This window comes from Homarus americanus, unplaced genomic scaffold (genome assembly GCF_018991925.1).
Source record: "Homarus americanus isolate GMGI-L3 unplaced genomic scaffold, GMGI_Hamer_2.0 scaffold2224, whole genome shotgun sequence".
Taxonomy (NCBI): Eukaryota; Metazoa; Arthropoda; class Malacostraca; order Decapoda; family Nephropidae; genus Homarus; species Homarus americanus.
This window is the reverse complement of record NW_024712260.1, coordinates 205,638-230,032: the sequence shown is the minus strand read 5'-3', so window position 1 is coordinate 230,032 and position 24,395 is coordinate 205,638. Positions and strand designations below refer to the sequence as shown.

The window sequence follows — 24,395 nt, the reverse complement described above, 5'->3', positions numbered from 1 at the left end:
CTACATCACTAAAGACTGATTGGTCCAACATTTTTAGTCAACCATCTTCTATTACAGTTTTTCATTAAAGCAGCTACAGTCAACTTGCATCAGACTCCATTTCACACTGAATGCTTTTCCAAAAGTTTTTGTTAGAAAGAAGTTTGATTGCCATCAAATTTTGTCACCCAGTATATAATTTCCTTTCCTAAGTTGTTACCAGGCTCCAGTTTGCTTATATCCTGGTCTATCCTCGAAAGTCCCTCTCAGACAAACATATACAGTATGTATATCATAGATGGCTGCAGGCACACTGCCACTTATGAGGCTAAAAAAGTGTCAATCAGGAATTACAAGATGATGATATTTACTTCATCCAGCCCAAGTCAGTTGCTTCAAGTGGTAAACAGGATTCATAGAATTTACCATTTATGGCACCAATTTTTTTAGGCCATATATTTAGATGTGTGTACATGTAGGCACAGTGATCACAATTCTAAAGTTAATAATAAGGACAGGAGTTGAGGAGAGCTACTAATTCCCCCTATTTTGTGGCACTGACTGACTTAACATTTACTGATAATTAATCTTATTTTCTGTTGGGTCACTTGTGACGACTCCCTCTCTAAAAAAAAGTGCAGTACAGTACCAATATATAAAATACCTGTTCGTCATTAAAAAATCGGTGTCACAGAAATGGACCTGAAAACTGTCAAATGTAGTTTTATTAACACAGTAGTGCCTCAAGAACCTTAGTAAAATTACCAAATTTCAATAGAACAAGCAGGAAATTTAGCAATGCACACCATACTTCATTACAATGCTTGCATCTTCACTTTATGTACAGTTAAGGATTTACTTCTACTAGAACCTTAAGTCTTGTACTTATAAAACTTAACCATTACATTATGTATGACATTATTTTTGTGCTTATTGTATTTAGTTATTCATAACTTCAACATCAAGGAGTTAGTTGCATTTTCTTTTGGTCTTCCCTTTTCTAATTTCATTACTTAACATTTGTTTTGGACTGTATTTTACTTACCAAATACCTGACCTCTGCTGAAGTTTGGGTCCTGTAATTCATTACATATATTTTGCAGTGATACAGGGCTGAACTGGTTAACATTACCAACAGGCATTTTAATACTGTCTCCACTTTCAACATAAGATAATATAAACCAGGCTAAGCAACCTTAACATCTTTTAGCTAAATTTAGTACTGCCTAAGTGCCTTCTGTTTGACAGAGAATTTTACTGCCCTTTCCACGTACTTACTCATATAGCACTGTTAAGCATGCAACCAGTCCAACCTTTAACACTATAACCAATTCTTGGTCACCCTTATTAAATTAACTACAATGAGATCCATAAATCAACCAACTGGCTTGCTGCATTAGTAAGAATTTTGTGGAGTGTGTACCTTTCTTGCACTTCTTAATAAGATTCTAACTTTTAATTGAACTCAAATGTAGAACACCCCAGGTTAAAATTCATTTCAAACTGTTCAGATCTTTACAAACAGAAATAAAACTATAAATGATAATGACACGTCTTCATATTTGTGAAACTTTATTGTTGAGAATTCCTTACTCTAGTTTGAAATACCCCTTACCTTCCTATTTAATTTATACCATTAATCACTCAACTAAATGTTACAGATTGTTGAGAAAGGTACAACTGACACACATACAGTACATTCACACAAGCCTGTAGAAACTTTATGATACTACTCAACTAACACAACATTTCACAACTGAAACTTTGCATTATAGAGATTCAATTTTAAGAACAACTAATTATTAATATAAATTACTATTTAGGGCCTGCATGTGACCTATGGAAAAAAAGAGGCAGTTTCACATGTACAGTACATACAATATGTAAAAAAAAAATAATGTATAAAATAAAACCACTATTATGACATTGAAAGTGTAGTTCCTTTATGATGATCAAATTTGTGTTAAAAATTAAACAATCAAGACATAGATCGGATGCACACAACTCACAAAACCAATTACAAACTTAAGTCCCAGGTAATGATGAAACTTCTTTGTTTAAGGGATGACCCCTGCAAAAAAAGAAAAGGGGGTGGGGTGTCAAGAGCATAAATACAATACATAACCCAGCTCCTGTGCTATGTTACCAATGATTCCTTAAACTTCACTCTGAGAACTAAAAAAAGACAGAACACGTCCAGTGAATTGATAAATATTATTTGCATATGGTCAACTAATTTATTCATATATACAGTATGGCTGAACCAATAAATACACACCCTCAAGCAGTCCCATTTTACCTTCATTCCTCATTATAATATCTTGACTTACCTCTATGATCGGGAGCGAGTACGTCTCTTGAAAGCTGGCGACTCACTTCGGCGACGGTAGTCATCATATCTATAAATAAGAAAGTTTATTATATACCAAAATATAAAGCAAAAAATAATAACAATTTTGCAGTGTGACATGGAAAAATAAACAGTGTAAATGGAGGAAGCAATGAGTGTCATTGAGTGGCATGATGAGAAGAAATTCAATCATTATTGCAGAGGGAAAAGTGAGAAAATAGTGTACCTAGAAACAGAAGGAAAGAGGACATTGTCAAAGGAGGCAAAGATGGTTGTAATGGTGATTTGCTGAATAAATAAAATGTGGAGTGAAATATGGATGCACGGATGAAACACAGCAAAGGCTACAGAACTGAAGCTCTTTGTAAGTAACATGTGAGAGAATACTGAAGTAAGGTGCAGAAACAAAAAACAACCATGTCAGAATTAACCAGGGTCTGCTAACAATGGGAAAAGAAAAATCATCAAGAGTATAATTCAGGTGGCCAGTTGGAAGGAGAGGAAAAGATCAAAGAGATATAGAGATAGGGCAAAGGATGCACTAAAAGTGAGGGGATGGACATAACTAAGCAACAGTATATGTGAATAACAGAGAGAGAGCATGGCATCTATTGTAGTGTTTTTGCTGGTGAAAAAGTCCACCTGTGTTACAAATGAATGGAAACATTTAGTGTGTACTATTACAGTAGCAAAAGAGAATGGAAAAAAAAAAGAATCGGTGGTTACTACTGGCTCTGGCCATCCTGCAACACAGCAGAAGAACAAAACTTGGGAAAGGTAAAGGAGTTTGTTTCCAATATTCATCAAAGCAAGCAGAGTTGTGTGAATGACAGATGAGCATGGCACCCTTGGACTACTGTTCGAAAAGGCTCTCATCAGGATGAAAAAGAAAATAATAACCCTTGATCATTACTCTGCTTCTGGCACCATTCTAGCTATCTGTACAATGGGGAGAGGTGCACTCAAGGCAGCCTATCATCCTTAAGATAGGAAGTGCCCCTTGTCTTTACAACAGTATTATCTCGGATAACTGTTACCAAAATATGCAAGGAAATTTATATGTGGATAAAAATTACTATCTACATACTCAATTATGAAATGTCTATGAAGGTGGATTGATAGTGCCTTGTATTGTCAATTTCTTTAACATATACAGCACTATATGTTACTTATTTCTTGTCTATGCCGTATGTTCCCTTTCATGTACAATCAAAGACAAAAGTCATGTCGCGGTTTTGTCCGAAGATTAAATATAACTTGTGAAACATTATGAGAGCCCCCTACCACAAGGCAGAGCGCACCAAAAGTTTAGCCCTTCAGCATACTGTGTGTTTTCACCAAATTTCACGACACGACTTTTGTCTTCAGTGTACCTAGCAGTATCTCAATAGGGAGCCCAGATGTTTGAAAAATTCTAGTGCTTCTGTTGAATTGTAGTTAATCCATTTAAGAAATTTAATAGTGACCAGCCTTATAGATACTTTGCCTGGCTCAACAACTTAATGGCAAGTTTTGTACACCATGAAGCCTCTTGCTGCTCATACACAGTATACTTGATATCTGGAATATTTTTCATAAATGCTAACAGTTTAGAAAGAGGCTTCAGTATTATGATAGGTCACTTAATGAACAGTGAGGACCCCCCACAAAATTTTTACCCCAAATAGCACACAACCTACTTCATGGCAAAATTATTCATCAAATACTCTATTAATCATATATCAATCTCAACTAAATGGGATGGAACAAGTGCAGAGAAGTCATAAAACAGTTTCTAATCAAATATGAGTCATGAGGACCACACTAAATGGAGGACATTATGAACTGGACAAATGAGACCCAACATGACCATTTTGTCAGGACACATCATCATCATCATCATCATCAATTTCCATGCTTTTATTTATTCCTCAACTTGTACTACCAGCCAAACCCTTTCATGTAAGCCCAACACAACATTTATGCCATTCTTCCCTAAATGCATCCCACAATTCATATCATTCTTCCTATATGCATCCTTCAACTCCTAAATGTACCCCAATTATTAATTCCTCTCGCTCACAACATTTGTTATCCAATCATTTATGAACCAACTCTAAATAACAAATGTAAATATATAAACATTCCTCACCTTGGAGATCCACGTCGGGCAGGCCTGAAAAAAAGAAAATTGAAGCCTTACAGTCAAAAGTTTTCCAAAGGTGTGTGTACACTAATATCAGCCCTTACTTCAGAAAATAATAAAAATATTACTGCATTCCTATTTTAATGTACTGGCCACTTTAAAAAAATTAAACATAATAAATTATAAAAAATAAACTAAAAGCCTCATCTCTACATGTGATGGAATCGAGATTATAAATTTTCAAACTAAGCAACAAAACATGAAGAACCAAACCCTCTGGGCTATGCTGGTGATACCTATTTTTTCCTCATCACTAATAGCTGTAACAAAATTCTTTTCCAAGTACTTTGGTTAATTTCTTGAGAGCCAACAGATGATGGTTATCTTATTAACAGGGAGCAATACAGAAACTACAATTGTCAAACTTTATCGTTTATGATCTCATTACTTCATGATACAGTCCAGTCTCCTATGTGTAATGGCAACTACTAAGTTGTGCAAGTGCAACTACTGTGCAGACAGATGCTCCTTGTTTTAGAAAATGGTAGAATGCTTTGAGATCCCAAACCATATGTACACTACGTTATACCCTGATCATAATAGGCAGAGCCAGCAGACCATGTCAAGAGCTTTGTTTGGGTACAAGGCCTCACATGAGCACTTTGTGTGGTAACATTAATTTTTCCCCATTTATATTTGTATTTATTTGTCCTGTTATATTATCATAATTGCCTCTTCGAAGTGAAAAAGTTATAGGATCAGTATGGGACTGAATGCATAATGTACTAGCATGGAAGAGGTGCGGGAATTACTCAACTTCACACACACCACGTTGGTGTGAGAGCAATGAGCAGCTTGGGCTAAGCCACGCTGCCTAACTTACCCAAACACAAAATGAGAAGGCCCATCACTGAACATACACACACCTTATACACAATACCTCATCACCCGGCTCAGTCAGTCAAGGTATATACAAGAGCCCAGCACAGGCACTGCCTCACTCATGATAGCTCCTCTATTTTAGCTTTTCATCGTTTTTAAAATCACTTTTTTGGCGGCCGGGGGTGATTACCGTCTCATTTACTTATAAAAAATATATTGCTTTGAATTGAAATACAGAATTTAGGATAAATTTTCCCCAAATATTTTTTTTTTTGGGTCTTGAGAGATGAATGCAAATTACACAACTTAGAATTCCATCATATTTCCCCCTAAAAATTATTCCCCGAAGGAGCCTTAAACACAAAAGCTTCCACGCCTCAAATCATACCTCTTCTACGTAAACTCCCCCAGTGGGTGGGTACATGCCACCTTTACATACTTTATTCCCAACCAGGATGCAGGTTGCTTTCTTACTACTCTAGCCACTTTTACCCCACATCTGTGATCGGTTTGTCAGCTCTTTCAATAGTTTTTAAAGTTGATAACCACATCCCTTTGCAGGCTATCAAGCAACTAAAGGGTTGTCCTACAACTGGTGAGAGCACACAATGGTTAATCATTTACAGTGTGCACAAGGAAGGAACCCAATCCTCCACTGTCTGGTACTAAACATACAACAATTCACTTGAAGGGACCAATGTTCTGTGTTCTATCAATTAAGCTATAGAAATTACTATAAATGATAAAAGTAAATAAATAGATCAATAAAAAGCTAAAAATTTCTAACAATAACTGGCCAATTCACATACGTATCAGGATAGTACGTATACTAATCGTGTGATGCTAACAGTGATAAAACTTGAATGTTTATTCCAAAATTTTCCTTGTTAAAAACAAAAATGTAGTAATCATTACAATTTCTTTTTCTAAGGCTGTAAGCATTTTAATAACCTATAAACTAATTTGCAATACCATGATCATTTGCCCTTGGTATTTTTTGTTGCTCACTAAGGCTTCACATGTATCTTAGTCATCCCATAATTACCTCCTTTACTCAACACGTGGTTCTTAAACTTTCTCATGCGACAAGACTCCTTTAGGAGTATATTTTTCCCCATGGTCCCCTTTAAATAAATGCTTATATGCTAAAATATACCCAAATATATGTATCCGAATTATTAATTAACAGTTTTATATTACAAATTTCACTGCGCTCAACCCTCCCTCTCCCATCTACAGTATATCCCGTTGAGATGAATAGTAGTACTGGCTTTGCTTACACACGAGCCTATAGATTTCTGGTTCCAAACTGCTGACAGAATATTGACTCTCTTCATCCCTCACAGCAAACAATATATATTTATCATTTTTCCTGGCACTTTATGGCTAAATGATCTATTTGAAAATTAAAACAATTCGACTGCACCTGGGGCATTTTTTCAGAAATATTTTAAGAGATCCAAAATAGCTTGCGAACCCCTTGGAACATTCCCCGGCGAGAACCACACTTTAAGAACAACTGTTCTACACTGATTATCCCTCACCATCCAACCTTACAATACACAGGCAACATTATTCATTTCATCAACCTAAACTATTAAAAGTCATCTACTTCACTCCATGTCCACATTTATTTTGTGCTCTCTCTCTCTCTCTCTTTATATCCATAATAATGCCAATTTCACTTTCACAATTCCTTCTTTCCAGCTAGATTTGCAAGCCTTCCTTCACTATGGTGCAGAGCGGTCTCACTTACACCACATTTCCATTTTCTGTGGTGGTAATTCCCTCCACTCCTGGCACCTTTACCATTCACAAGCCTACTAGTTACAGCCTGATGCTTTCCATTCCTCCACATGATAACTCTTCCCCTTCTCACATTCACTTCACCCCCTTCCCCCCCACACAGTACTGTACCTCCTCCCATCTTCCCATTCTTGACTGCCACATCCACTGGTTCCGTTTAGTTCACTTCAACCATTTCATTTACCTTTATAACAGCTGCTTCTGCTCTTTAAAACCTGTAATATCCCTTGTTCATGCTTTCTTCTACAGGTTTCCCTCGGTTTACTATCGTTCACCAAGCAATTTTTCAATTTAAAACTTATTATACCCTTTCTCATTTAACGACTGTCCATTTTCGGTTTAGCGATCTTCGACTCACTGGGAAAAAATTCAGGACGAATGTCGGAAAAACTGGGGATTCTGTGCTCCAAGTGCTCATCATAACAATACTGTAATGTGGCATAGAAATAAAAAAATTACTGTTCTGTACTACACCATAAAACAATAAAATAAGAAAAATACAGAGCATGGGTGTGTATGTGTGGTAAGTAAACACATGTGTGGTATTCAGGCATTGAACTGTAACTGACCAGCTGCACTCTCCTTCCCCCTTATGTGATGTCACAGCATACAGGCAGCAGCCACACACATCTCTCGAGCCAGCTTGGTGACTGATGAACTGTGCCACATATATACTGTACCAGTAAATGCGAGTAATAAATAAAAAAATACTGCGTTGACATTTGGCAATCTTTTCACAGGACATGAGACGGAGCACAATTTCTTACTCAAATTTTGGTCTAAACCCAACTGATCACACTGATTTACACTGAAAAAAGACCCAACAGAAAGAACCATGATGAAACAAGAGTAAACATCCATAAAAGTGTCCCCCCGTAGGAAAATAATCAGATCCGATTTCTGAAAGCACCCCAGTGGACTAGATGTTTATAATGAGATACATTCCCCTCAAAATCACTACAATAATTGTTGGAGTTGAAGAACAACTTGTGTGCGAGCACAAAGTTACTATCCACTGTACTATGATACTGTAGTTACAAGGTATGGATGACTGCACAGCAGCCTGAGGAGTCTACAGTGAAGTACCAATATTACCACTCCATCTTTACCAAGGAGGTTAACATAGCATTCCAGCCACTCAGGACATACCTGAATACCTCCATCAATGATGTCACATACAACACCAAGCAACAGCTCGAAAACAAGCTGCAAAAGCACAAGGACTTGGCATTGCAGGGTCAGCAGTTGATGAAGGTTAAAAGAGAACAACGATGATGATATCACAGTGATCTTGTGTGGATCTCCAGTTGACAGTATCCATCCTGAAGTTGTCCATCAGTATTGCCAATTACCAGCATAAGTTGTGATGTACAACTTATGCATCCACAACCTAAAGACCAACAAATCCACACTGTGTGTGTGGGATGAGGTGAGAGGTGGGCGTGGCTGTGCAAAAAATCGTCAGCTTCATCAAGTAATTGATTAGCAAGAGGTACAGTCACCAGGACTTTGGACAGCTCTACAGCAACAACTGTGGTGGGCAAAACATATATATCCTCAACTACCTCCACAAGGTGCACTATGGATGACTGCAGAGCAGTCAGCATGTGTATCCTATCTCGTCACTCATACACGGAGTGTGATCGTGCTTTTGGCATCACTGAGGAGGATGATTATCTACCTTGGTGATCTTTAACTTCTCATACTGAAACATTAAGATTGCCATCACCGCTACCTACCCTGTGGTGAGGACGAGGCAGTAGGATTTCTTTGACTCCGATCAGCTTAAGAGTTTGTTGTCCAACAAAAGGCACAGGATCCTTCAGTCACCTTCAAAGGAGTTCGAATGTTTGTTTTTGGTCTAAACTACAGGGCGGGGTACTTTATCAAGATGGCCTACGATGATGATGCGTCCTTGTCACCAGTGAGATCGATGCCTGGGAAGAACTTCAGCTGCAAGTTATTCAACCTCAGTGATGTGCCCCTCCCACCCAAGTACACTAGACCTATACCCCTGAACCTGGCGATGGTTGCAGACATCAGGGGCCTGCTGCCGTACATTGGTTCTGTCTACCTGCCTTAGTACACAGACATGATGTATGGGAAAGCTCGACTGGCTCAGGGTCAGACTGCAGACATTGTCAGCACAGGACAAAGGGACAGAAAAGGACTGACTTCCTGGAGTATGAAGATTGACGTGTAGGTTATTTCCGATTACCTTCCATTACTTTCCTTAATTCTGTTTACCTGTTCTTGATGGGTAACTGTTAATCATGCTCGGCACCAACTTTATATATATATATTTTTTTTTCCATTTTCTTTTAAATATATTCATCAAACATTGATTAATGGTAAACAGGTGGTCTTGTGTAGAAATTTGTAACAGGCTGGTAGGGTTTTAGGCATTCTGTTTGCAGTATGGGTCTTTTATGCCTTTTTTTTTAATAGTTTACCTTGTGTTACCGTCTTTCCTTCTCTTTAGCCATTTTTGTTCAGTATTATTGTAAGATAATCTTGCTCAGGATTCACCAAGAGTTGGTTATGGTCAACAGGTGGTCTTGCATCTTTGCATTATAAGGCTAGTGAGTCAGCCCAGGATCAGCAGGACTAGTTTTTTTTTTCATTAATAACAGGCTGGCTGGGGTGTAGGCGTCATGTGTGGGGATGTGGTACGGGTGCGGGGGTGTGGTACGGGTGTCGGGTGTGGCTTCAGCGTCATGTGTGTGTGGCTTGTGTGGGGGTGTGGCTTGTGTGTGGGGGTGTGGCTTAGGCGTCTTGTGTGGGGGTGTGGCTTAGGCGTCTTGTGGGGGTGTGGCTTAGGCGTCTTGTGTGGGGGTGTTTATATGTCAATAAAACAGTTTATAGTTTAGCTTCTGTTTATTCTTTCCTTTTTTGGTAATAGAGAGCTACTCTGATTCTACATCATTATTACAATCTTTAATAAACTGCCAACACACAGGGATTCTATACATGGTAAACAGGCTGTGTTGTGTTTGCTTGTTTGCATAAAAGCCTTGTGGGTGGGTCATGGATGATTATTACAGTACTTCAGATAACACTGATCTTATTCTCCATTTTCTATTTAGGGCGCTTGCCTTACTTCTGTTCGGTTAGTAAAGCAAACGACAGGAAAATGCAGTATTGTTTGCTTTAATTCAAAATAAACATGACTTTGGACCACTTTTTTTTGGGTGGGTGGGATGGGGGGGGCATCATCATACATTGTTATGTAAAAAAGAATGTTATTCACTGCCCCTAAATTATTAATTTAGTAAATACGGTCTTCACTTATGTTGTTTACTGCAAACAATACATATGAAGTCTTTCACTAGTATCAATTAAATCTGCACTCACACTGATACAACCAGCCACTTGAATCACTAAAAAAATTTCACATGTTTCAAAGTTATGGTAATTTGAAGGTTTGCAAACTTTAACTGCGTTTTTCTGTTTTTCATTTACGGCACATCTCCTACTTCAGTTCTGTGGTAAAGGGAAAGAATAAGAAAAGAAGGATAGTTTACAACCACAGTATGATAAAATCACATATCTCAACCTTGAGTTGGAATAGTCATACATTTCAGGGTCCCAATGTCCAGTTCATCATCAACCGTTTTCTGTACTGTATTGGTAAACCTTTAGCAAAACAAGGCCTCATTCTCAACCCCAAGAATTTGTCAAAATCCCACTTTAAAATTTTGTTTAATATTTTAATAGGTTATAAGAATTAATATGTTAGCAGGCAATGAGAACGGTACTGATTCACTTGGAGAATGCCTGTCCTGAGAATAGACCAATTCTTAATTTTCCCCTCCAAAGTGGTAAATTTCATAAAAGGGCCCTGTGCTATATAGATCTGCAGGTATGTATGTACGTATTTATTTATTTTTAGCTATGATGTATGTATGTATGTACAGTTTATTTTTTCATAGGTTTTATAATGGGAGTATGAGAAACTGTCCTTCGATTTATGAAATACCGATTCACAAAAATGGTTTTCTGAAACCGAGAACTTACGTAAATCAGGATATGCCTATACTTACGTACACAACTAGTTTAGCTATGCCAAACCAGATATTTGCAAGACTATCCTGAGAGCAATCAAAACATTACTGCTCTACAATGATAACTTCCCATCAAATGAAATAAAATACCCACTGAAGCACACAACATTAGCAAATATGTGCAAGCTCATTACAGCCCTGAGAAGAATTCCACTCAGCCCCCAACTAACATCTTTAAGAGAACTTCCTAAACACACTATATACAGGTTCAAACTGAAGTGTCACACTCATGGCCCAGATGCCCAACTGGTTACCAATATGAGTCCAGAAGCTACCCTTGGTCACTAGTATACAGGCAAGGTTGGCACCACTAAACAATGCCGGTTGAACAAAGCAGTTTGGGTCACTATAAAGAGAACAACGCTTATAGTCTGAAATAAAGGCTGGCATTCAGCTATCCAGGGAATGACTACTTCAAGCAGGGATAAAGTTAGACAGAAACTTGTTAATGAAGAGTCCAGGTGGCAGATAACACCAAGGAATAATGTACACACAAGTTGCTGTAGCCCCAAGACCTGCTCACCTTTAAGCCCTTCAGGAGAGATGTACTGATTGTATTCTAGTATCTGCTCTAAATATTAAGGAATAAGCCTGGTTTGAAACCATTTACGGATACCAAAAATGGGTTTCCTTTGGACCAATACCAGACTTGTATGCACAAGGAACAAAAATCACTTTCATCGTTAAGTTCTGTTGGTGTCCACTCCTCCAAACTCATTCACTTCCACAGCTTTTATTCACCTTTATCTAAATCATCCACAAGAGCAGAGTCATTTGCAAACAACAGCTGATCCACCTCTCACCTGCATCATTACAAGTATCCCTCACTATACATTGTTGATCTGTTTAGGAACATGACTAGCCCACATCCTGGTACACTCGCTCAATCTCCCTTTCCTACCAACACGCTCTAATTTCATCACATTTCGCTACCAATCCCAGGTAAGGTGTCGCTCCATTCACCTGTGATGCATGTTACTGAAGTATTTATCTGTATATCACTGCACATTTATTCATGATGGAGATTTGGGGATGAATTTCTTCTTTGTCCAGAACCTATCATTTATATCATGGTTGTCTATGGGAAATATTGATTCACTTTATACAGACTAGCACACCTCCCCACTGCTCTTCCTCTTCACCTCTTATTACCCCACTCATGAAAAAAATTGAACCATGGCAATATTACGCATTCATGTAGTCCAGCTTTCACTGGAATATATCTTGCTCTACCTAATAAAATTCTACACTTGCTTCATTCCCCTTATAAAACTCTAAAGCAACAGCTAATAATTTTTTTTTATATACTGCAGTTTCTATTTACTCATTTATATCCTTTCTCCAGGAATTAACGACAAAGACAGACAGCCATCTTTCCTCTTTCCAGAACCCCTTGATTCATGTACTTCACTGCAAAAACTTGATCTACAGATTCTCATCCTCTTCAGATTTGCCAAACTTTTAACCTCAGTACCCACATAATTCTCACAATAATAACTAAAGTACCTTAAAACACCGTCCTTGGTTTAATCTACACACTTAACGTCCCCATTTTGTTTTCACTCTACCTCTGCCTTTGTAAAGGTGAAACTACAGTACACATGTTTCTTGCATTCTTTGATACTCCTCATTTCCCCAAAAATCTCCTCCATTTTGCAACCACCAACTCACATTTAAATATCTTATCACAATCCATGTCTCACAATGCAACCACTCACTCTGGTCTTTCCAATATATACAGAATTTCTTTACTCCTCACTCCTTGGTGCACTCGGTCAAATAACCAACCTCTTAACACACTGTTTTAAACAGGATAGATAAAATTCTGGGACTGACCCCTGCACGACCGCCACACTTCCTTTTCAAGTCCACGACTAGTCTTGGTTGCCATCGGGTTATCATTCTCTATTAAAGCCAGTCTTTGCCTAAGGTGCTACTTAATAACTTGTAAAAATATAAAACATACAAACTAATGATACATGCATGAAGACAAATAGCAGACATTAACCACATGCTTTTATTCTTAATTGTAATACCTTAGCATTAATCAAGTAATACCTTAGCATTAATCAAGTAATACCTTAGCATTAACCAAGTAATACCTTAGCATTAATCACTATGAATGAATGATCAGAGTCAGAGCCCAAAACAAATAAAGTAACATGCATAAATCATAAGAATTTACAATGAGGAAGAATGTACACAATTAAACTGTTGTGAATAGTGTATGAAACATTTAATTGTTTAAACCAATTAAGACAGTGAGCACAAATCCCAAGTGTGTGTGTGTGTGTGTGTGGATGGACGTGGCATGAATGTAACCCAAAGTATTTTTGGTGGAGTTGATGAGTCTGTACAGCATATTTAAAATCTGTTGGTACACTGCCATTTTTACCTAATCATTATGAAAACGTTAACTATTTAACCTGTTAATTTTGTATTCGTGTTAAATATTTGTACTGTAGAGCATTTATGTTCTAAATTCGTTATAAATGGCATGATTTGAAATGTATGCTGAAAATCTGGTAAATAACCCATATCTGATTTATATAATACAAAAGAACATAAAATATCCATAAACCCTGGGACCAAGCAATGTGTCGATTTAAAAAACACAGGACACAGACTATGGCACCCCTTCACTGTGGTGTTACTTAAACCACTTATGCACAAGATTATTAAGGTCAGCAGATCTAGCTTGGTACAATGACCTAACACCCACTTCTTGCTGTTAACCATTTTCAAGTTATTGAGGGGAACGTGTCTCTTCAACAGTAGACTAAATTAATTACTTTAATCATGTTACTAGTAAGGCAGCTAGGACAATATTCACTATCTACAGCAGCAAATTTAACATCTTCTCTTGGGATACATAAGGAACATTAAGTGTGTGGTATAAAAGGGTGCAGTTATACTATGACCTACCTATATGGTATCCCCCAAGGTTCAAACAAGAAAAGAAGAATAAGAAATGGACAGTAATATGTATGTAAAATCATTTTCCATGAAATAAATGAACAGTTTAAAAGAACAGTCATCAAACCCTAACTTGTAGATACTGGAAGATCAATTTGTGGATCCGTACTTTTATGACTGATAGCACTCAACTAGCCCACCTTAAACACTGCCACTTCCTACCATTCACTACAAACTCAATTCAAGGGAGCAAAACTGACAAGATAAATAATCTACTGTAAGTATTCCAACATGGAGTAATCTATCCTTGTCAGTTACCAGGTTTTAAGTATGGTACAGAAAAGTCTCAATGTTTCCCCATAATGTGATCCCAGTTGGTGTCAAACCTGTACCCATATGTCAAGCTGCCACAACACCTCAAGCCCCTACCGTATATTTGTTTGAAGATAATTTACATGTACGTTAAACTCCAGCAGCTTCATAAGACTTTGTTTCGCCTTATTGTGTGACCAAACGGAACATACAAACACTTCTTTGAAATAAACTGTATATTATCATTGTTTTAAGGTGTAAGTCAGAAATAATAATGTTGACAGACAGATGAGAGGATGCACAAAGTCATTCCACAAGAAAATTGCACAAGAGGGCTGCTCAAAGAAGACCAAGTACAGTACCTTCATCTAACTTCACTCTCCTTCCTTTGCACATACAAATTATAAGCAATAAAATACTGTACAGTATTCCCCTCGCATACTTTCATAAATCTAAAATCTGCTACAGGTTGACAATCCCTTATCCGAAATCCTTGGGGCCAGAGGCATTTCAGATTTCGGAATTTTTCGGTTTTCAGAATGGTTAGTTTTTTGTTTTTTTTTTCATTAGCCCACCCGGGCACAAGTCACTGACCCACATTGGGGCCGGGGGGGGGGGGATATAATAATTATAATAATAAAAATAATTCATAGGTCTAGGTCGTGTTTCTCACTTTTTATCTTTTTTCATTCTTGTATTTCTTCATTATTATCATTAATATTTTATTAATACAGTATTATTGTTATTATTATTATTATAAATTTTATTATTATTATTATCATTATTATTTTACTTTGGTGTAATTTTTAATTAAAAATTTTATTTACTATGAATAATTATTATTAGTATTACTGTTACATTTTCGCCTCCCAGGCCCCAATGTGGGTCAGTGATCTATGTCTGGGTGGGCTAATCCCTGTTTAAAAAATAAAAATAAAAAAAATGCTCCACAAAAAAAAAAATCGTTTTCAGAGCTTTTCCGATAAAGGGTTGCCAACCTGTATAATAATCTATGTAAAATACTTTCCTACCATTGCAAAAGTTAGAATAGAACTAATGTCTTCTCTCTTACACCATAAAATTTCTAGATCTCTAATAATTCCTTCATATCACATCTATGTATTTCTTTCTCAACTTAAATACACTCTGTACACCTTACTCCATTTTTCTATCACAATCTTGCACTGAAACAGTGGTATATGCTACATCAACCTTTCCTAAAACTGCTTTACTCCTTAGTTACCACTCTTCTATACAACTGCCCAAGTATGCTCAACAGGTTAATTTGGCTTATCCAGTCACCTGGCATGTAAACCACTTTCTAACACAAATTTTGAGTATTCGGCTACAGCACCACCTTTAAATATTCCTACTGCTATTTCCTATAATCCAAGACCTTTCTCTGTTTTTAGTTCAATTAAATTTGCTCTAATCTTCTACCTGGAGAATTTTGTGTTGGAATAATTTCCCCATCACAGCCTTCGTCTCCTAATTTGATGCTTATTAGCCCTACAAAATTCTCCTTCCACCCATCACAACACTGCTGTATCTTCTTTGGGTAAAGGAATTGTTCAATCACCTTATTTCTAGTCTTACAACCCCATCCCTTTTCCCCTCTGCTTTTTGTTCAAACTTATCTCCAATTTCTATATATTTTCATCTTTCATTCTAAAATTCTCTTTATCTTTACTTCTTCTAACCTTATAGCTGTGAAAAGCCAGTAGTGAGGTCAACAATTGAGGCTCAAATAAACCAGCAGGTTGCAAAGTTTTGGGAATCATTTTTCAAATATGTGCCATGTGATGAACTTATAGATGGTCCCATTGGCCTCAAAATCCCTCCACATCACTCCCACACTCCTAAACCTAACCACACCTCTGTACACACACAGTCGGCATGGAGGAAGTATGTTCGTTTCCATCTCCTAGGACCCAGTGCCATCCACTTCATGTAGTACAGGAGCTAAACCAAACTAGATAAAGGATTTCTTGTTTCACTCCCCATTAGCCTCCCCGCATGCATATATTTCTTGCTAGAAGATATAAATATTTTTTCTGTTGCTTTTTTTTTTCCTTTTTGGGCTGGTGAAAACTGCACATAGTGTATGGTGCAAGCAAAATGTACAACTAGCTACAGACAAAGGGTTAATCACCTATCTTTTTTATATCAATTCTTCTCCTGCTTCCACCATATAGGCATCGCACAATTACAAACTTATTGTTCTACACCGGTGCAGTATTTCACCACAATGCTTGCTCTTCCTCCTCTTCCCTTTCACGAAAAACCACCACATGCCTTTGTGATCAATTTACATTCATCGAGCATTTCAGTTTCATTTTATAATTGTGAACTAGGCTCCTATAAATCTTGTTTTTGCAATATTTATGATGACCGAATTGGTAACCATATTTCTTTAGTAAAATAATATCAACACACTCCAAGAGGCCAACTATGATAAACATTAGCAACTTGTAACTTATGGTCAATAACCAACCAGAGGACTTTAACCACAATATTAATAGTTTGTTGTCATTTACTAATTACTCCCTGTGCAACAAGAAAGTTAAGAACATTTGCCTGTCTGTCCATCTCAAAATATCACTCGGATGTCTTAAAATCTCTGCTGGCCCTGCTAGTACCGAGAGGCAGTGACTAACGTGAAGATAAACTGACAAAAAAAACAAGTAAAGCCAGTAATAAAGATTAGACATGATATAAATCCCTTTTCCATTTCTTCCCTCTCATATGCCACCTGTATTTAATGCTACTATTCTTAATTGTTCATTCCTGTTCCTCTCGCCACCTATCTACTACTACTGGTTTTCTTGAACAACACTCATTAGTGACCATTTTCAAAGGGCATAACCCTAGGGGACACCAAGGTAAATTTAAACAATGTTGAACTAATACTGAAGTGGGTATCAAAACATAAAAATTGAAAATTATGACAAGAAAACAAAATGCAGTACATACAAATAAGAGAAAACCTTAAAAAGAATATCCAAAAGACATCTAACTCAAAATTTCTTTATAAAGCCAAATCCAAAGAACTCAATCACATTCCATTCAAACTATACTGAGTGGAACAGGTGCATGAAACCTCCGTATACAATTGGCTGGTAAACAATAATTTTTCTGTTTAATGCAAGATGACCAAAAAACAAGATCAAATACATACATACAACACACAGTTACATGTTCATATACACCTCCCCCTTTTGTCTCTATTCACAATCATTCATTCATCCTTACTGATGTCGTAAGTGCATGCTACTGTGGTACTTCCAATCCAAACTAACTCCCTAAGTCATGTTTATCAGTTGCATCACTGAAGCCAGCATTACCCCACCTGCTGTCATTTTTCTTATACAGTACATCCACTCCATCTCAACCTCTCTAGTCACTCATTAATACTGTTGCTACTTGGATGTCTTACAGTTCCTTCTCCATCTTTTCTATCTTCCCTGTCCGTCCGTCCTTCCTTCCACCCCAAGATTCTCGCACTAATCATGCCAATCGTTCAATTCCCCCATCCTCTCAATACATTTATACACCCCCCCAAGCAGACCCTGATATCCTCCCTGCCCAACACTGTTTTTAGTTTTATATCTTATTCCTGTACAGTATTTCTTATTCTCTTAAAATCATATATATTTACCCCACATATTGCTCAGAAAAGGTATTATTTCTGTTGCCTTTGTTTTGTTCTTTCCCCTTGCATCTAGAGTCAATGTTTTACACCCCCCCCCCAAAAAAATGACAATGCCAACTCAACAATTAGCTACCCTGTACATCCTCCATCTTTGTCCCTCCTCTCTCTCTCTCTCTCCATACATTTTCAATCAACCTACAGCCCTTTTCTTTTGCACTGCTCTATGGAGTAATTCTTTACTCATCATTCATTCTGTCATATCCACTCCTAGATATCAACCATTCCACTTCCTCCAGTCTATTTCTGTCTAAGTTATCATTTATTTCTCTCTTTTCTCCTTTATTTCATCACTTAACATTTCTTCTTCATGTTCACTATACAGTATACACTTTCACTTTCCTTATACACACATTTCCAAATCCGTTCACAGACACCAAGTAACCTTTCTTTTGAGCTGCCCACCACTCGCTTACATTTCACATCATTTACCAAACTTGTGCCACTCTCCATCACTCTCTTACTACCTCACCCATGAAAATATTAAACAATGATCGTGACATTACGCATCCATGATATTTGCCAACTTTTACTGGGGGCCAATTTCCTCTCTTTTAAATTCTTAGCACATGTTCATGATCTCTATAAAATATCAGAACAGATTTCACAGACTTCACATTTAAGTTTTAACTCGCATATCCAAAACACTCCCATCAATCTACTCTGTGCTTATCAAAATCTGTAAATGCCACAATCAAATCCTTTCCCTCCAGTAGAAACTTGATACACACCTCCACTTCCATTTCTGAACCCACACCAATCTCCCCTAAATACTCTTAGTCTTTGCCATAAACATCTCCTTAAAACAAATCTAACAAGCTTATCTCTACACCTGTAATGGTCATATTCAATCTCATCACTTTTCCTCTCCCCTTCGGCACACTTCCTGCTGTCGCACACAACACACCCTTTCAAGCTACTACCCTGACACACTTCACTGAAAAATATAAATGGGCCTATCTAATAAAATGTTCTCCTGGAAAATGTTTAGTTATAACAAATGTGGAAGAATGTCAAGATCCCAGCAAAACTGAATCTATCCTATGGCATATTGTCTCGAGAGCTTCTTCTGGGAGTATAGACGGCAACACGATATCGTAAGACATCAGCAAAGTTTCCGACTCACTATCTTTGAGGCACGAAGTATCTTCCTCCGTCAAGTTCATTGTGCGGCATAACTAGCGAACAATATATGATGTCCATATTCGTTAATACACAGGATATATGTAACATACAAGATTAAAGTGGAAAAGGTACGTACTAAAGGCATGGCAGAGAGTATGTATAGTTACCTGTATAATGGGAGAAGTAATAACAATGAAAAATTACTATAGGAATAAGTATGTTCAGTATATGAATAATATGCATGACAGTTATCCTTGGGGGGAACTGTAGCAAACACATGAGTGTATTTCAACATATGCTGTGTGTGATTTTGTTAAGAATTTCTACCCAACTGCTGTGAACCACTAATCTGAATGATTACGAGATCAACTTACTAAGAGTACCTATGACATTTTTTCTTCAATTTATTCAATAAAATAAACATAACCCTTACTTTAATTCTATTTCCTACTCATCATTTTATCCAACAAAAACACGACTGCCATGGCTAGTTGACAGTTAGTGCGGCAACTATATTTTATCACAAAAACAGACTTCGGTGAGCATTAAAAATCATGTGGTTAAGGGACATTCCAATGCCAAAAGTAAATTAAGAATCTAAAGGTTTGAACTGTACCACCATTGTACTGTGAATCATCTTCAGTTGATGAGTAATGTATGCAGCAGTCTAAAACCCAGTACTGAACCAAATCCCTTGGTGATGTGACACAGAATGAGTTGTCTGTGAAAACCTGATGGCAAATCTCCTTGATGCACGGTCTCTTGCACCCTTGTCAGTTTTTTTTTCTCTCCCCATGCCATTCTAGGCCTACCCATAGCTCCCTCTCCCCTTCACATTCAAAATCCTACATCACTAGTCCCAGCTGGTCTCTTCCATTCTCTTCACATGCCCACACCATCTTGGCCAACCTATCCACAAAATCTTGCCAATACTCTCAAATACCCAACTGTCCTTTTAGCTCTGAAGTTTCCTTTTCTTCTGGGTCACATTAAAGATCCATCCCACCATCCTCATTTCAGCTCCAAGCTTTGAATGTCATTCTCTCTAACTGCCCATGTTTCACTACCTACCATATATCATACTTCCTATGTCAGCTGCACACACCTATCTTTTCACACAAAGAAAAGGTCCTCTTTCTTCAAGCCATTTTTTATTCTTAAAACTGGGGTAGCCTCACAATACCCAGTACTGATCTTGTCACCCAAGTCACCCAAGTAACGGGTCACATCAGGTCATGAATAAATAATATGGTATAGGATTTATCATGATACTGAACTTTTTTCTCAAATTACTTCATATGCAGTACTTCCTAATAAGAGCTTGTAACATGTAGTGATTGTATGATGTTACTTTAACTTAACCCAACACACAATTTTGCTCAATTATGTTTTACAGTCAATATAAACAATGATATGTAGTGATTAAAAAATTGAGTGTGTTTTAACAAGAACTAAGCTAAATAAAAACATTATCATTCCTTTCAGCCTAAAGCTAGAGATCTCCCACCAGGTGAATGTCAACTGAGAAGATGCAGAGGAATTTAAAGAAACAGAAGCCATGTGGAATAGAAAGAAAAATAAGACTACACTTAAGGCACATAACTTGTGTGCTGAAATTTCAGTACCCTGGAAGGGATTGGGTTACTCATTGACAGAGAAAATGCATCCCTGCCTCCCCCCTCTCCCAGGTGCATCCCTAAAGGTCTGCTTATGTGGTATACTGTAAGCATCCTGGGAGAATTGGGAGTTAAAGATCAATAAAAACGAGTCCCTACAAGTCAGAGATGGACGGTTCGTGGAAGACGACCATGGCCAAAATGGTTATACGTACAAGGATAGCAGAATGGACACCCACAAAGATGCAATGTGTATGAATGAGAGGATAGCAGGATGCAGCCAATTGTTATGCCAAATTGTGTGAAGTAAAGAGAATAAATTAGACTTGGAGACTATGGAAAGGGGGAATAAGCCACTGGCAACAAATTAAAATAAATATGAACGAGTATTTAAACAGGAAAAGGCTTGGTAGGAAAGATGAAGAAAAATAGGAAGATCTAAGTAAGCATGAAACACCTTATATTACAGTATATAGGAAGCACTTAAATTATATTGTTTTATTTGTTCATGTGTCTTTTCCATGTTGTAACACACACACACACAGGGCCATCTAATACTTACCTAAAAGTGTATTCCAACACATATTCATAAACAACGATTAAAAAATATAACGCTAAACAAATTTCCAAGACTAAAGATCACATACTACACATTTTTTGTCAATTTCTCATCATTTCACCAATCACCACTTTCATTCCTTAACACCATCCTCCACTTTTCATACATCTCACCCATACACCATCCTCATATTCTCATTCTCAATTTCATCATCCTCTACTTTTCATCCCCAACACCATCCTCCACTTTAATCACTTCTTTCAAAACACAAGGAAAAAAAATTGGGTCTTAATTTGTAAAGTTCATTTTATCTGTGAGGTATGACAAACCTGTTCCATTCAATTTAGTTGGGAAAAGATCCCAAGTGTTAGATATAAAGATAAAATAATCAAGAACACACAAATACCTTGCTTCATTGCTACGGTCACTGGGAACAGAAAAAGAAACTATTAAAATACTTCAGAGTGACCAGTCATGGTGGTCTTCTAATTATATTAATATATAACAATAACATCTAGAAATATTCAGAATTACCCAAGAAAATGCAACATTTTCCAAGTTAATCCCAGCAAATTAATTTTTTTTGTGCATTTGGCCCATTTCTAATGAATTTTTATCTCTTTGTAAACTTTAACTCTTGTTCCCAACTAAATGGGAAGGAACAAGTGCTACAGTCTCAAAACAAATTCATTTGCAATCTATTTCTGAATATATTAAATTGACAATGTTAATCATGACATGCGTGTTTCACTAATATTTTCATCTGACATACACACCTGGGTGAGCGGGAACGTGAACGCCTTGGGGAGCGTGAACGGGAGCGACCTCGACCACCACCAAAGCGCCGTGGAGAGCGAGACCTGAAATAACCAAAGACTTATCACTGTTCTATTTCAAATTATGATTTTCATCTATATGCTCTTGGACGTAACCACTTCTTGAGACAGGAACACTGCTTTAGCAAAAGAAATTATATTTTCTTTTTTAGAAGGATCAAAGGAAACTCATTATACTATAATATCCAAAATCCTGTGCCATGGAAAGTGAACAGCTGCAAAAATTATAATGCTGTCCAGCCCTCTCCCACAAACCACCTGGGTAACAACCATGAGTACCCTGCTAGAGATTCAAATGTTCAAGGCAAGTATAAAACAAATGAACCTTCTACAGGTAAACAATCACTCCTCAAGGTATCATCATCCTTAATGACAGGATGCATACCTACGCTTGATTGATTATCACAAACTGGTAGTTTGTGACAACTGATCAAATGGTCAAATACTGAGTGGTGTACCGTCACAGCAGGATGGTCGTTATGATGAGCCGAGGCGCGATGTATGTAAGAAAGTGGAGCGAGCGTTGAAGGGTCAGAGACCCAAGATGGTGGGTGGGGGGGCAGGCCTGACGGTGCGCAGGCAGCGGGCGGGCGATGGGCGGAGGGTAGACGCAGATGGGCGGGGAGAAGAGGACACGTGAAGCGCTTAAGGGCTGCCCGGGTGCCATGAGGTGCCGCGCCGTAGGAGGGTCATCAGGCAACGTGATGCACACCACCACCTCTGCCAGGTTCGGCTGACTAGGGTCCACCACCTTACCCAGAACTGGTACACAATACAACCCTCTGATTGTGAAGGTGCATTGTTCACCCTTCAGTAACCAAAGAAATTATTTGATTCACCATGAGATGCATCAAGTTGTGTCACCAGTGTGAGGTCAGGTGATGAGTGGAAGGAAGTCCCAACAGGAGCTCCAACCTCCCCTACAACCCAAGACTGGAAGCCCACTGTACAAGCGGGCTGACGCTGCTGCTAGCAGTGGTGGTGGTGGTGGTGGAAGTACTTGTGGTGGTGGTGGTGGTGGTGGAGTTCGTGGTGGTGGTGGTGGTGGTGGTGTGGTAGCAACAGTAGGAGGAGTAGATGGTGGTGGTGGAACAAGAAGTAATTTGGGCGAGATAGTCCTGTAAATGGGCCACACACCACAATTAACATATATCTTTCATAAACAAGTTTTCTTGTGCTCAAAATGTATGAGCTGTTATTTTGATGACAATATAATCATTTAAGAAAGTCTGGAAAATATCTCAGCAAACTGCATGCTTAAGAGCTTATAACTAAACACAAAGACAAATAAATAAAATTCAAATCATAGAAGACAGAGCCCCCCTCCACCCCACCCATGAACCTTAAGTCAATACCTTTCAAAAGATGGGGGAAAATCCTATAGACCCACATGTCCACCAGTGTGGCCTGTAGTGCGTGTATTATCAATGTAAAGTGAGCTTCCACCCTTGAGAGCTTTCCCAAACAAGAGATTATCACCAACCTGTTACCACAACTTAGCTTCCTCCACACAAGAGTTTAACAAGCTTCCACCAACTCTCCAAAATTCAGGTTATGGATATTATGGGAAGGAAAGTTTCATATTTTTAACTTCCATTAATATTTTTAGATCATATTATTAATGAAAGATAATATGACAGAAGTTGTGTTCCTAAAGTGAACAGCCGAATGACTAATATTATGGGCAAAGGCTAACCTGGAGCAGAATGACCTACAACATACAGTTCCTGGATATACTGGCACTCTAAGGTATAAAATTGAACAAGAGATAGTCTTACCTTGACCTTCTCCCACCGCCACCACCACGCCGAGGAGGAGAGTGGAAGCGGTCGCGGCGAGAACGTCCCGTTGACATCTCTACCTTCACTCGTACACCACACAAACGTCTGCAATGACAAAAAGAAAATTGTTTGAAATATTATAGTACATATTAAAATATACAAGGAACATAAAAAATAGGAAACGAACATTAAAATCTGCAATGTTAGGGAAGTCTGGTAGCATTTATTGGTACTGTACTATACCTTTATAGGATTAACATTTATAATTTGAAGTAGGCATATCATTCACACTCAACCCAGCAACTGCTTGTTAATGCCCTCCAGTAGTGCCTGCC

General features: G+C 37.8%; 1 protein-coding gene across 1 annotated transcript; it reads right to left on the bottom strand.

Moving 5' to 3' along the window:
• Positions 1-1,538: 1,538 nt before the first annotated feature.
• Positions 1,539-24,188, bottom strand: LOC121859555 (probable splicing factor, arginine/serine-rich 4). The gene is made up of 6 exons (XM_042356471.1): positions 24,058-24,188; positions 22,220-22,303; positions 21,850-21,870; positions 4,461-4,484; positions 2,310-2,378; positions 1,539-2,050 (listed from the first exon to the last, which is right to left on the bottom strand). Exons 1-5 carry the CDS (start codon positions 24,132-24,134, stop codon positions 2,312-2,314), a joined length of 273 nt encoding a protein of 90 aa, XP_042212405.1. The 5' UTR covers positions 24,135-24,188; the 3' UTR covers positions 1,539-2,050; positions 2,310-2,311.
• Between the last annotated feature and the right edge of the window lie 207 nt (positions 24,189-24,395).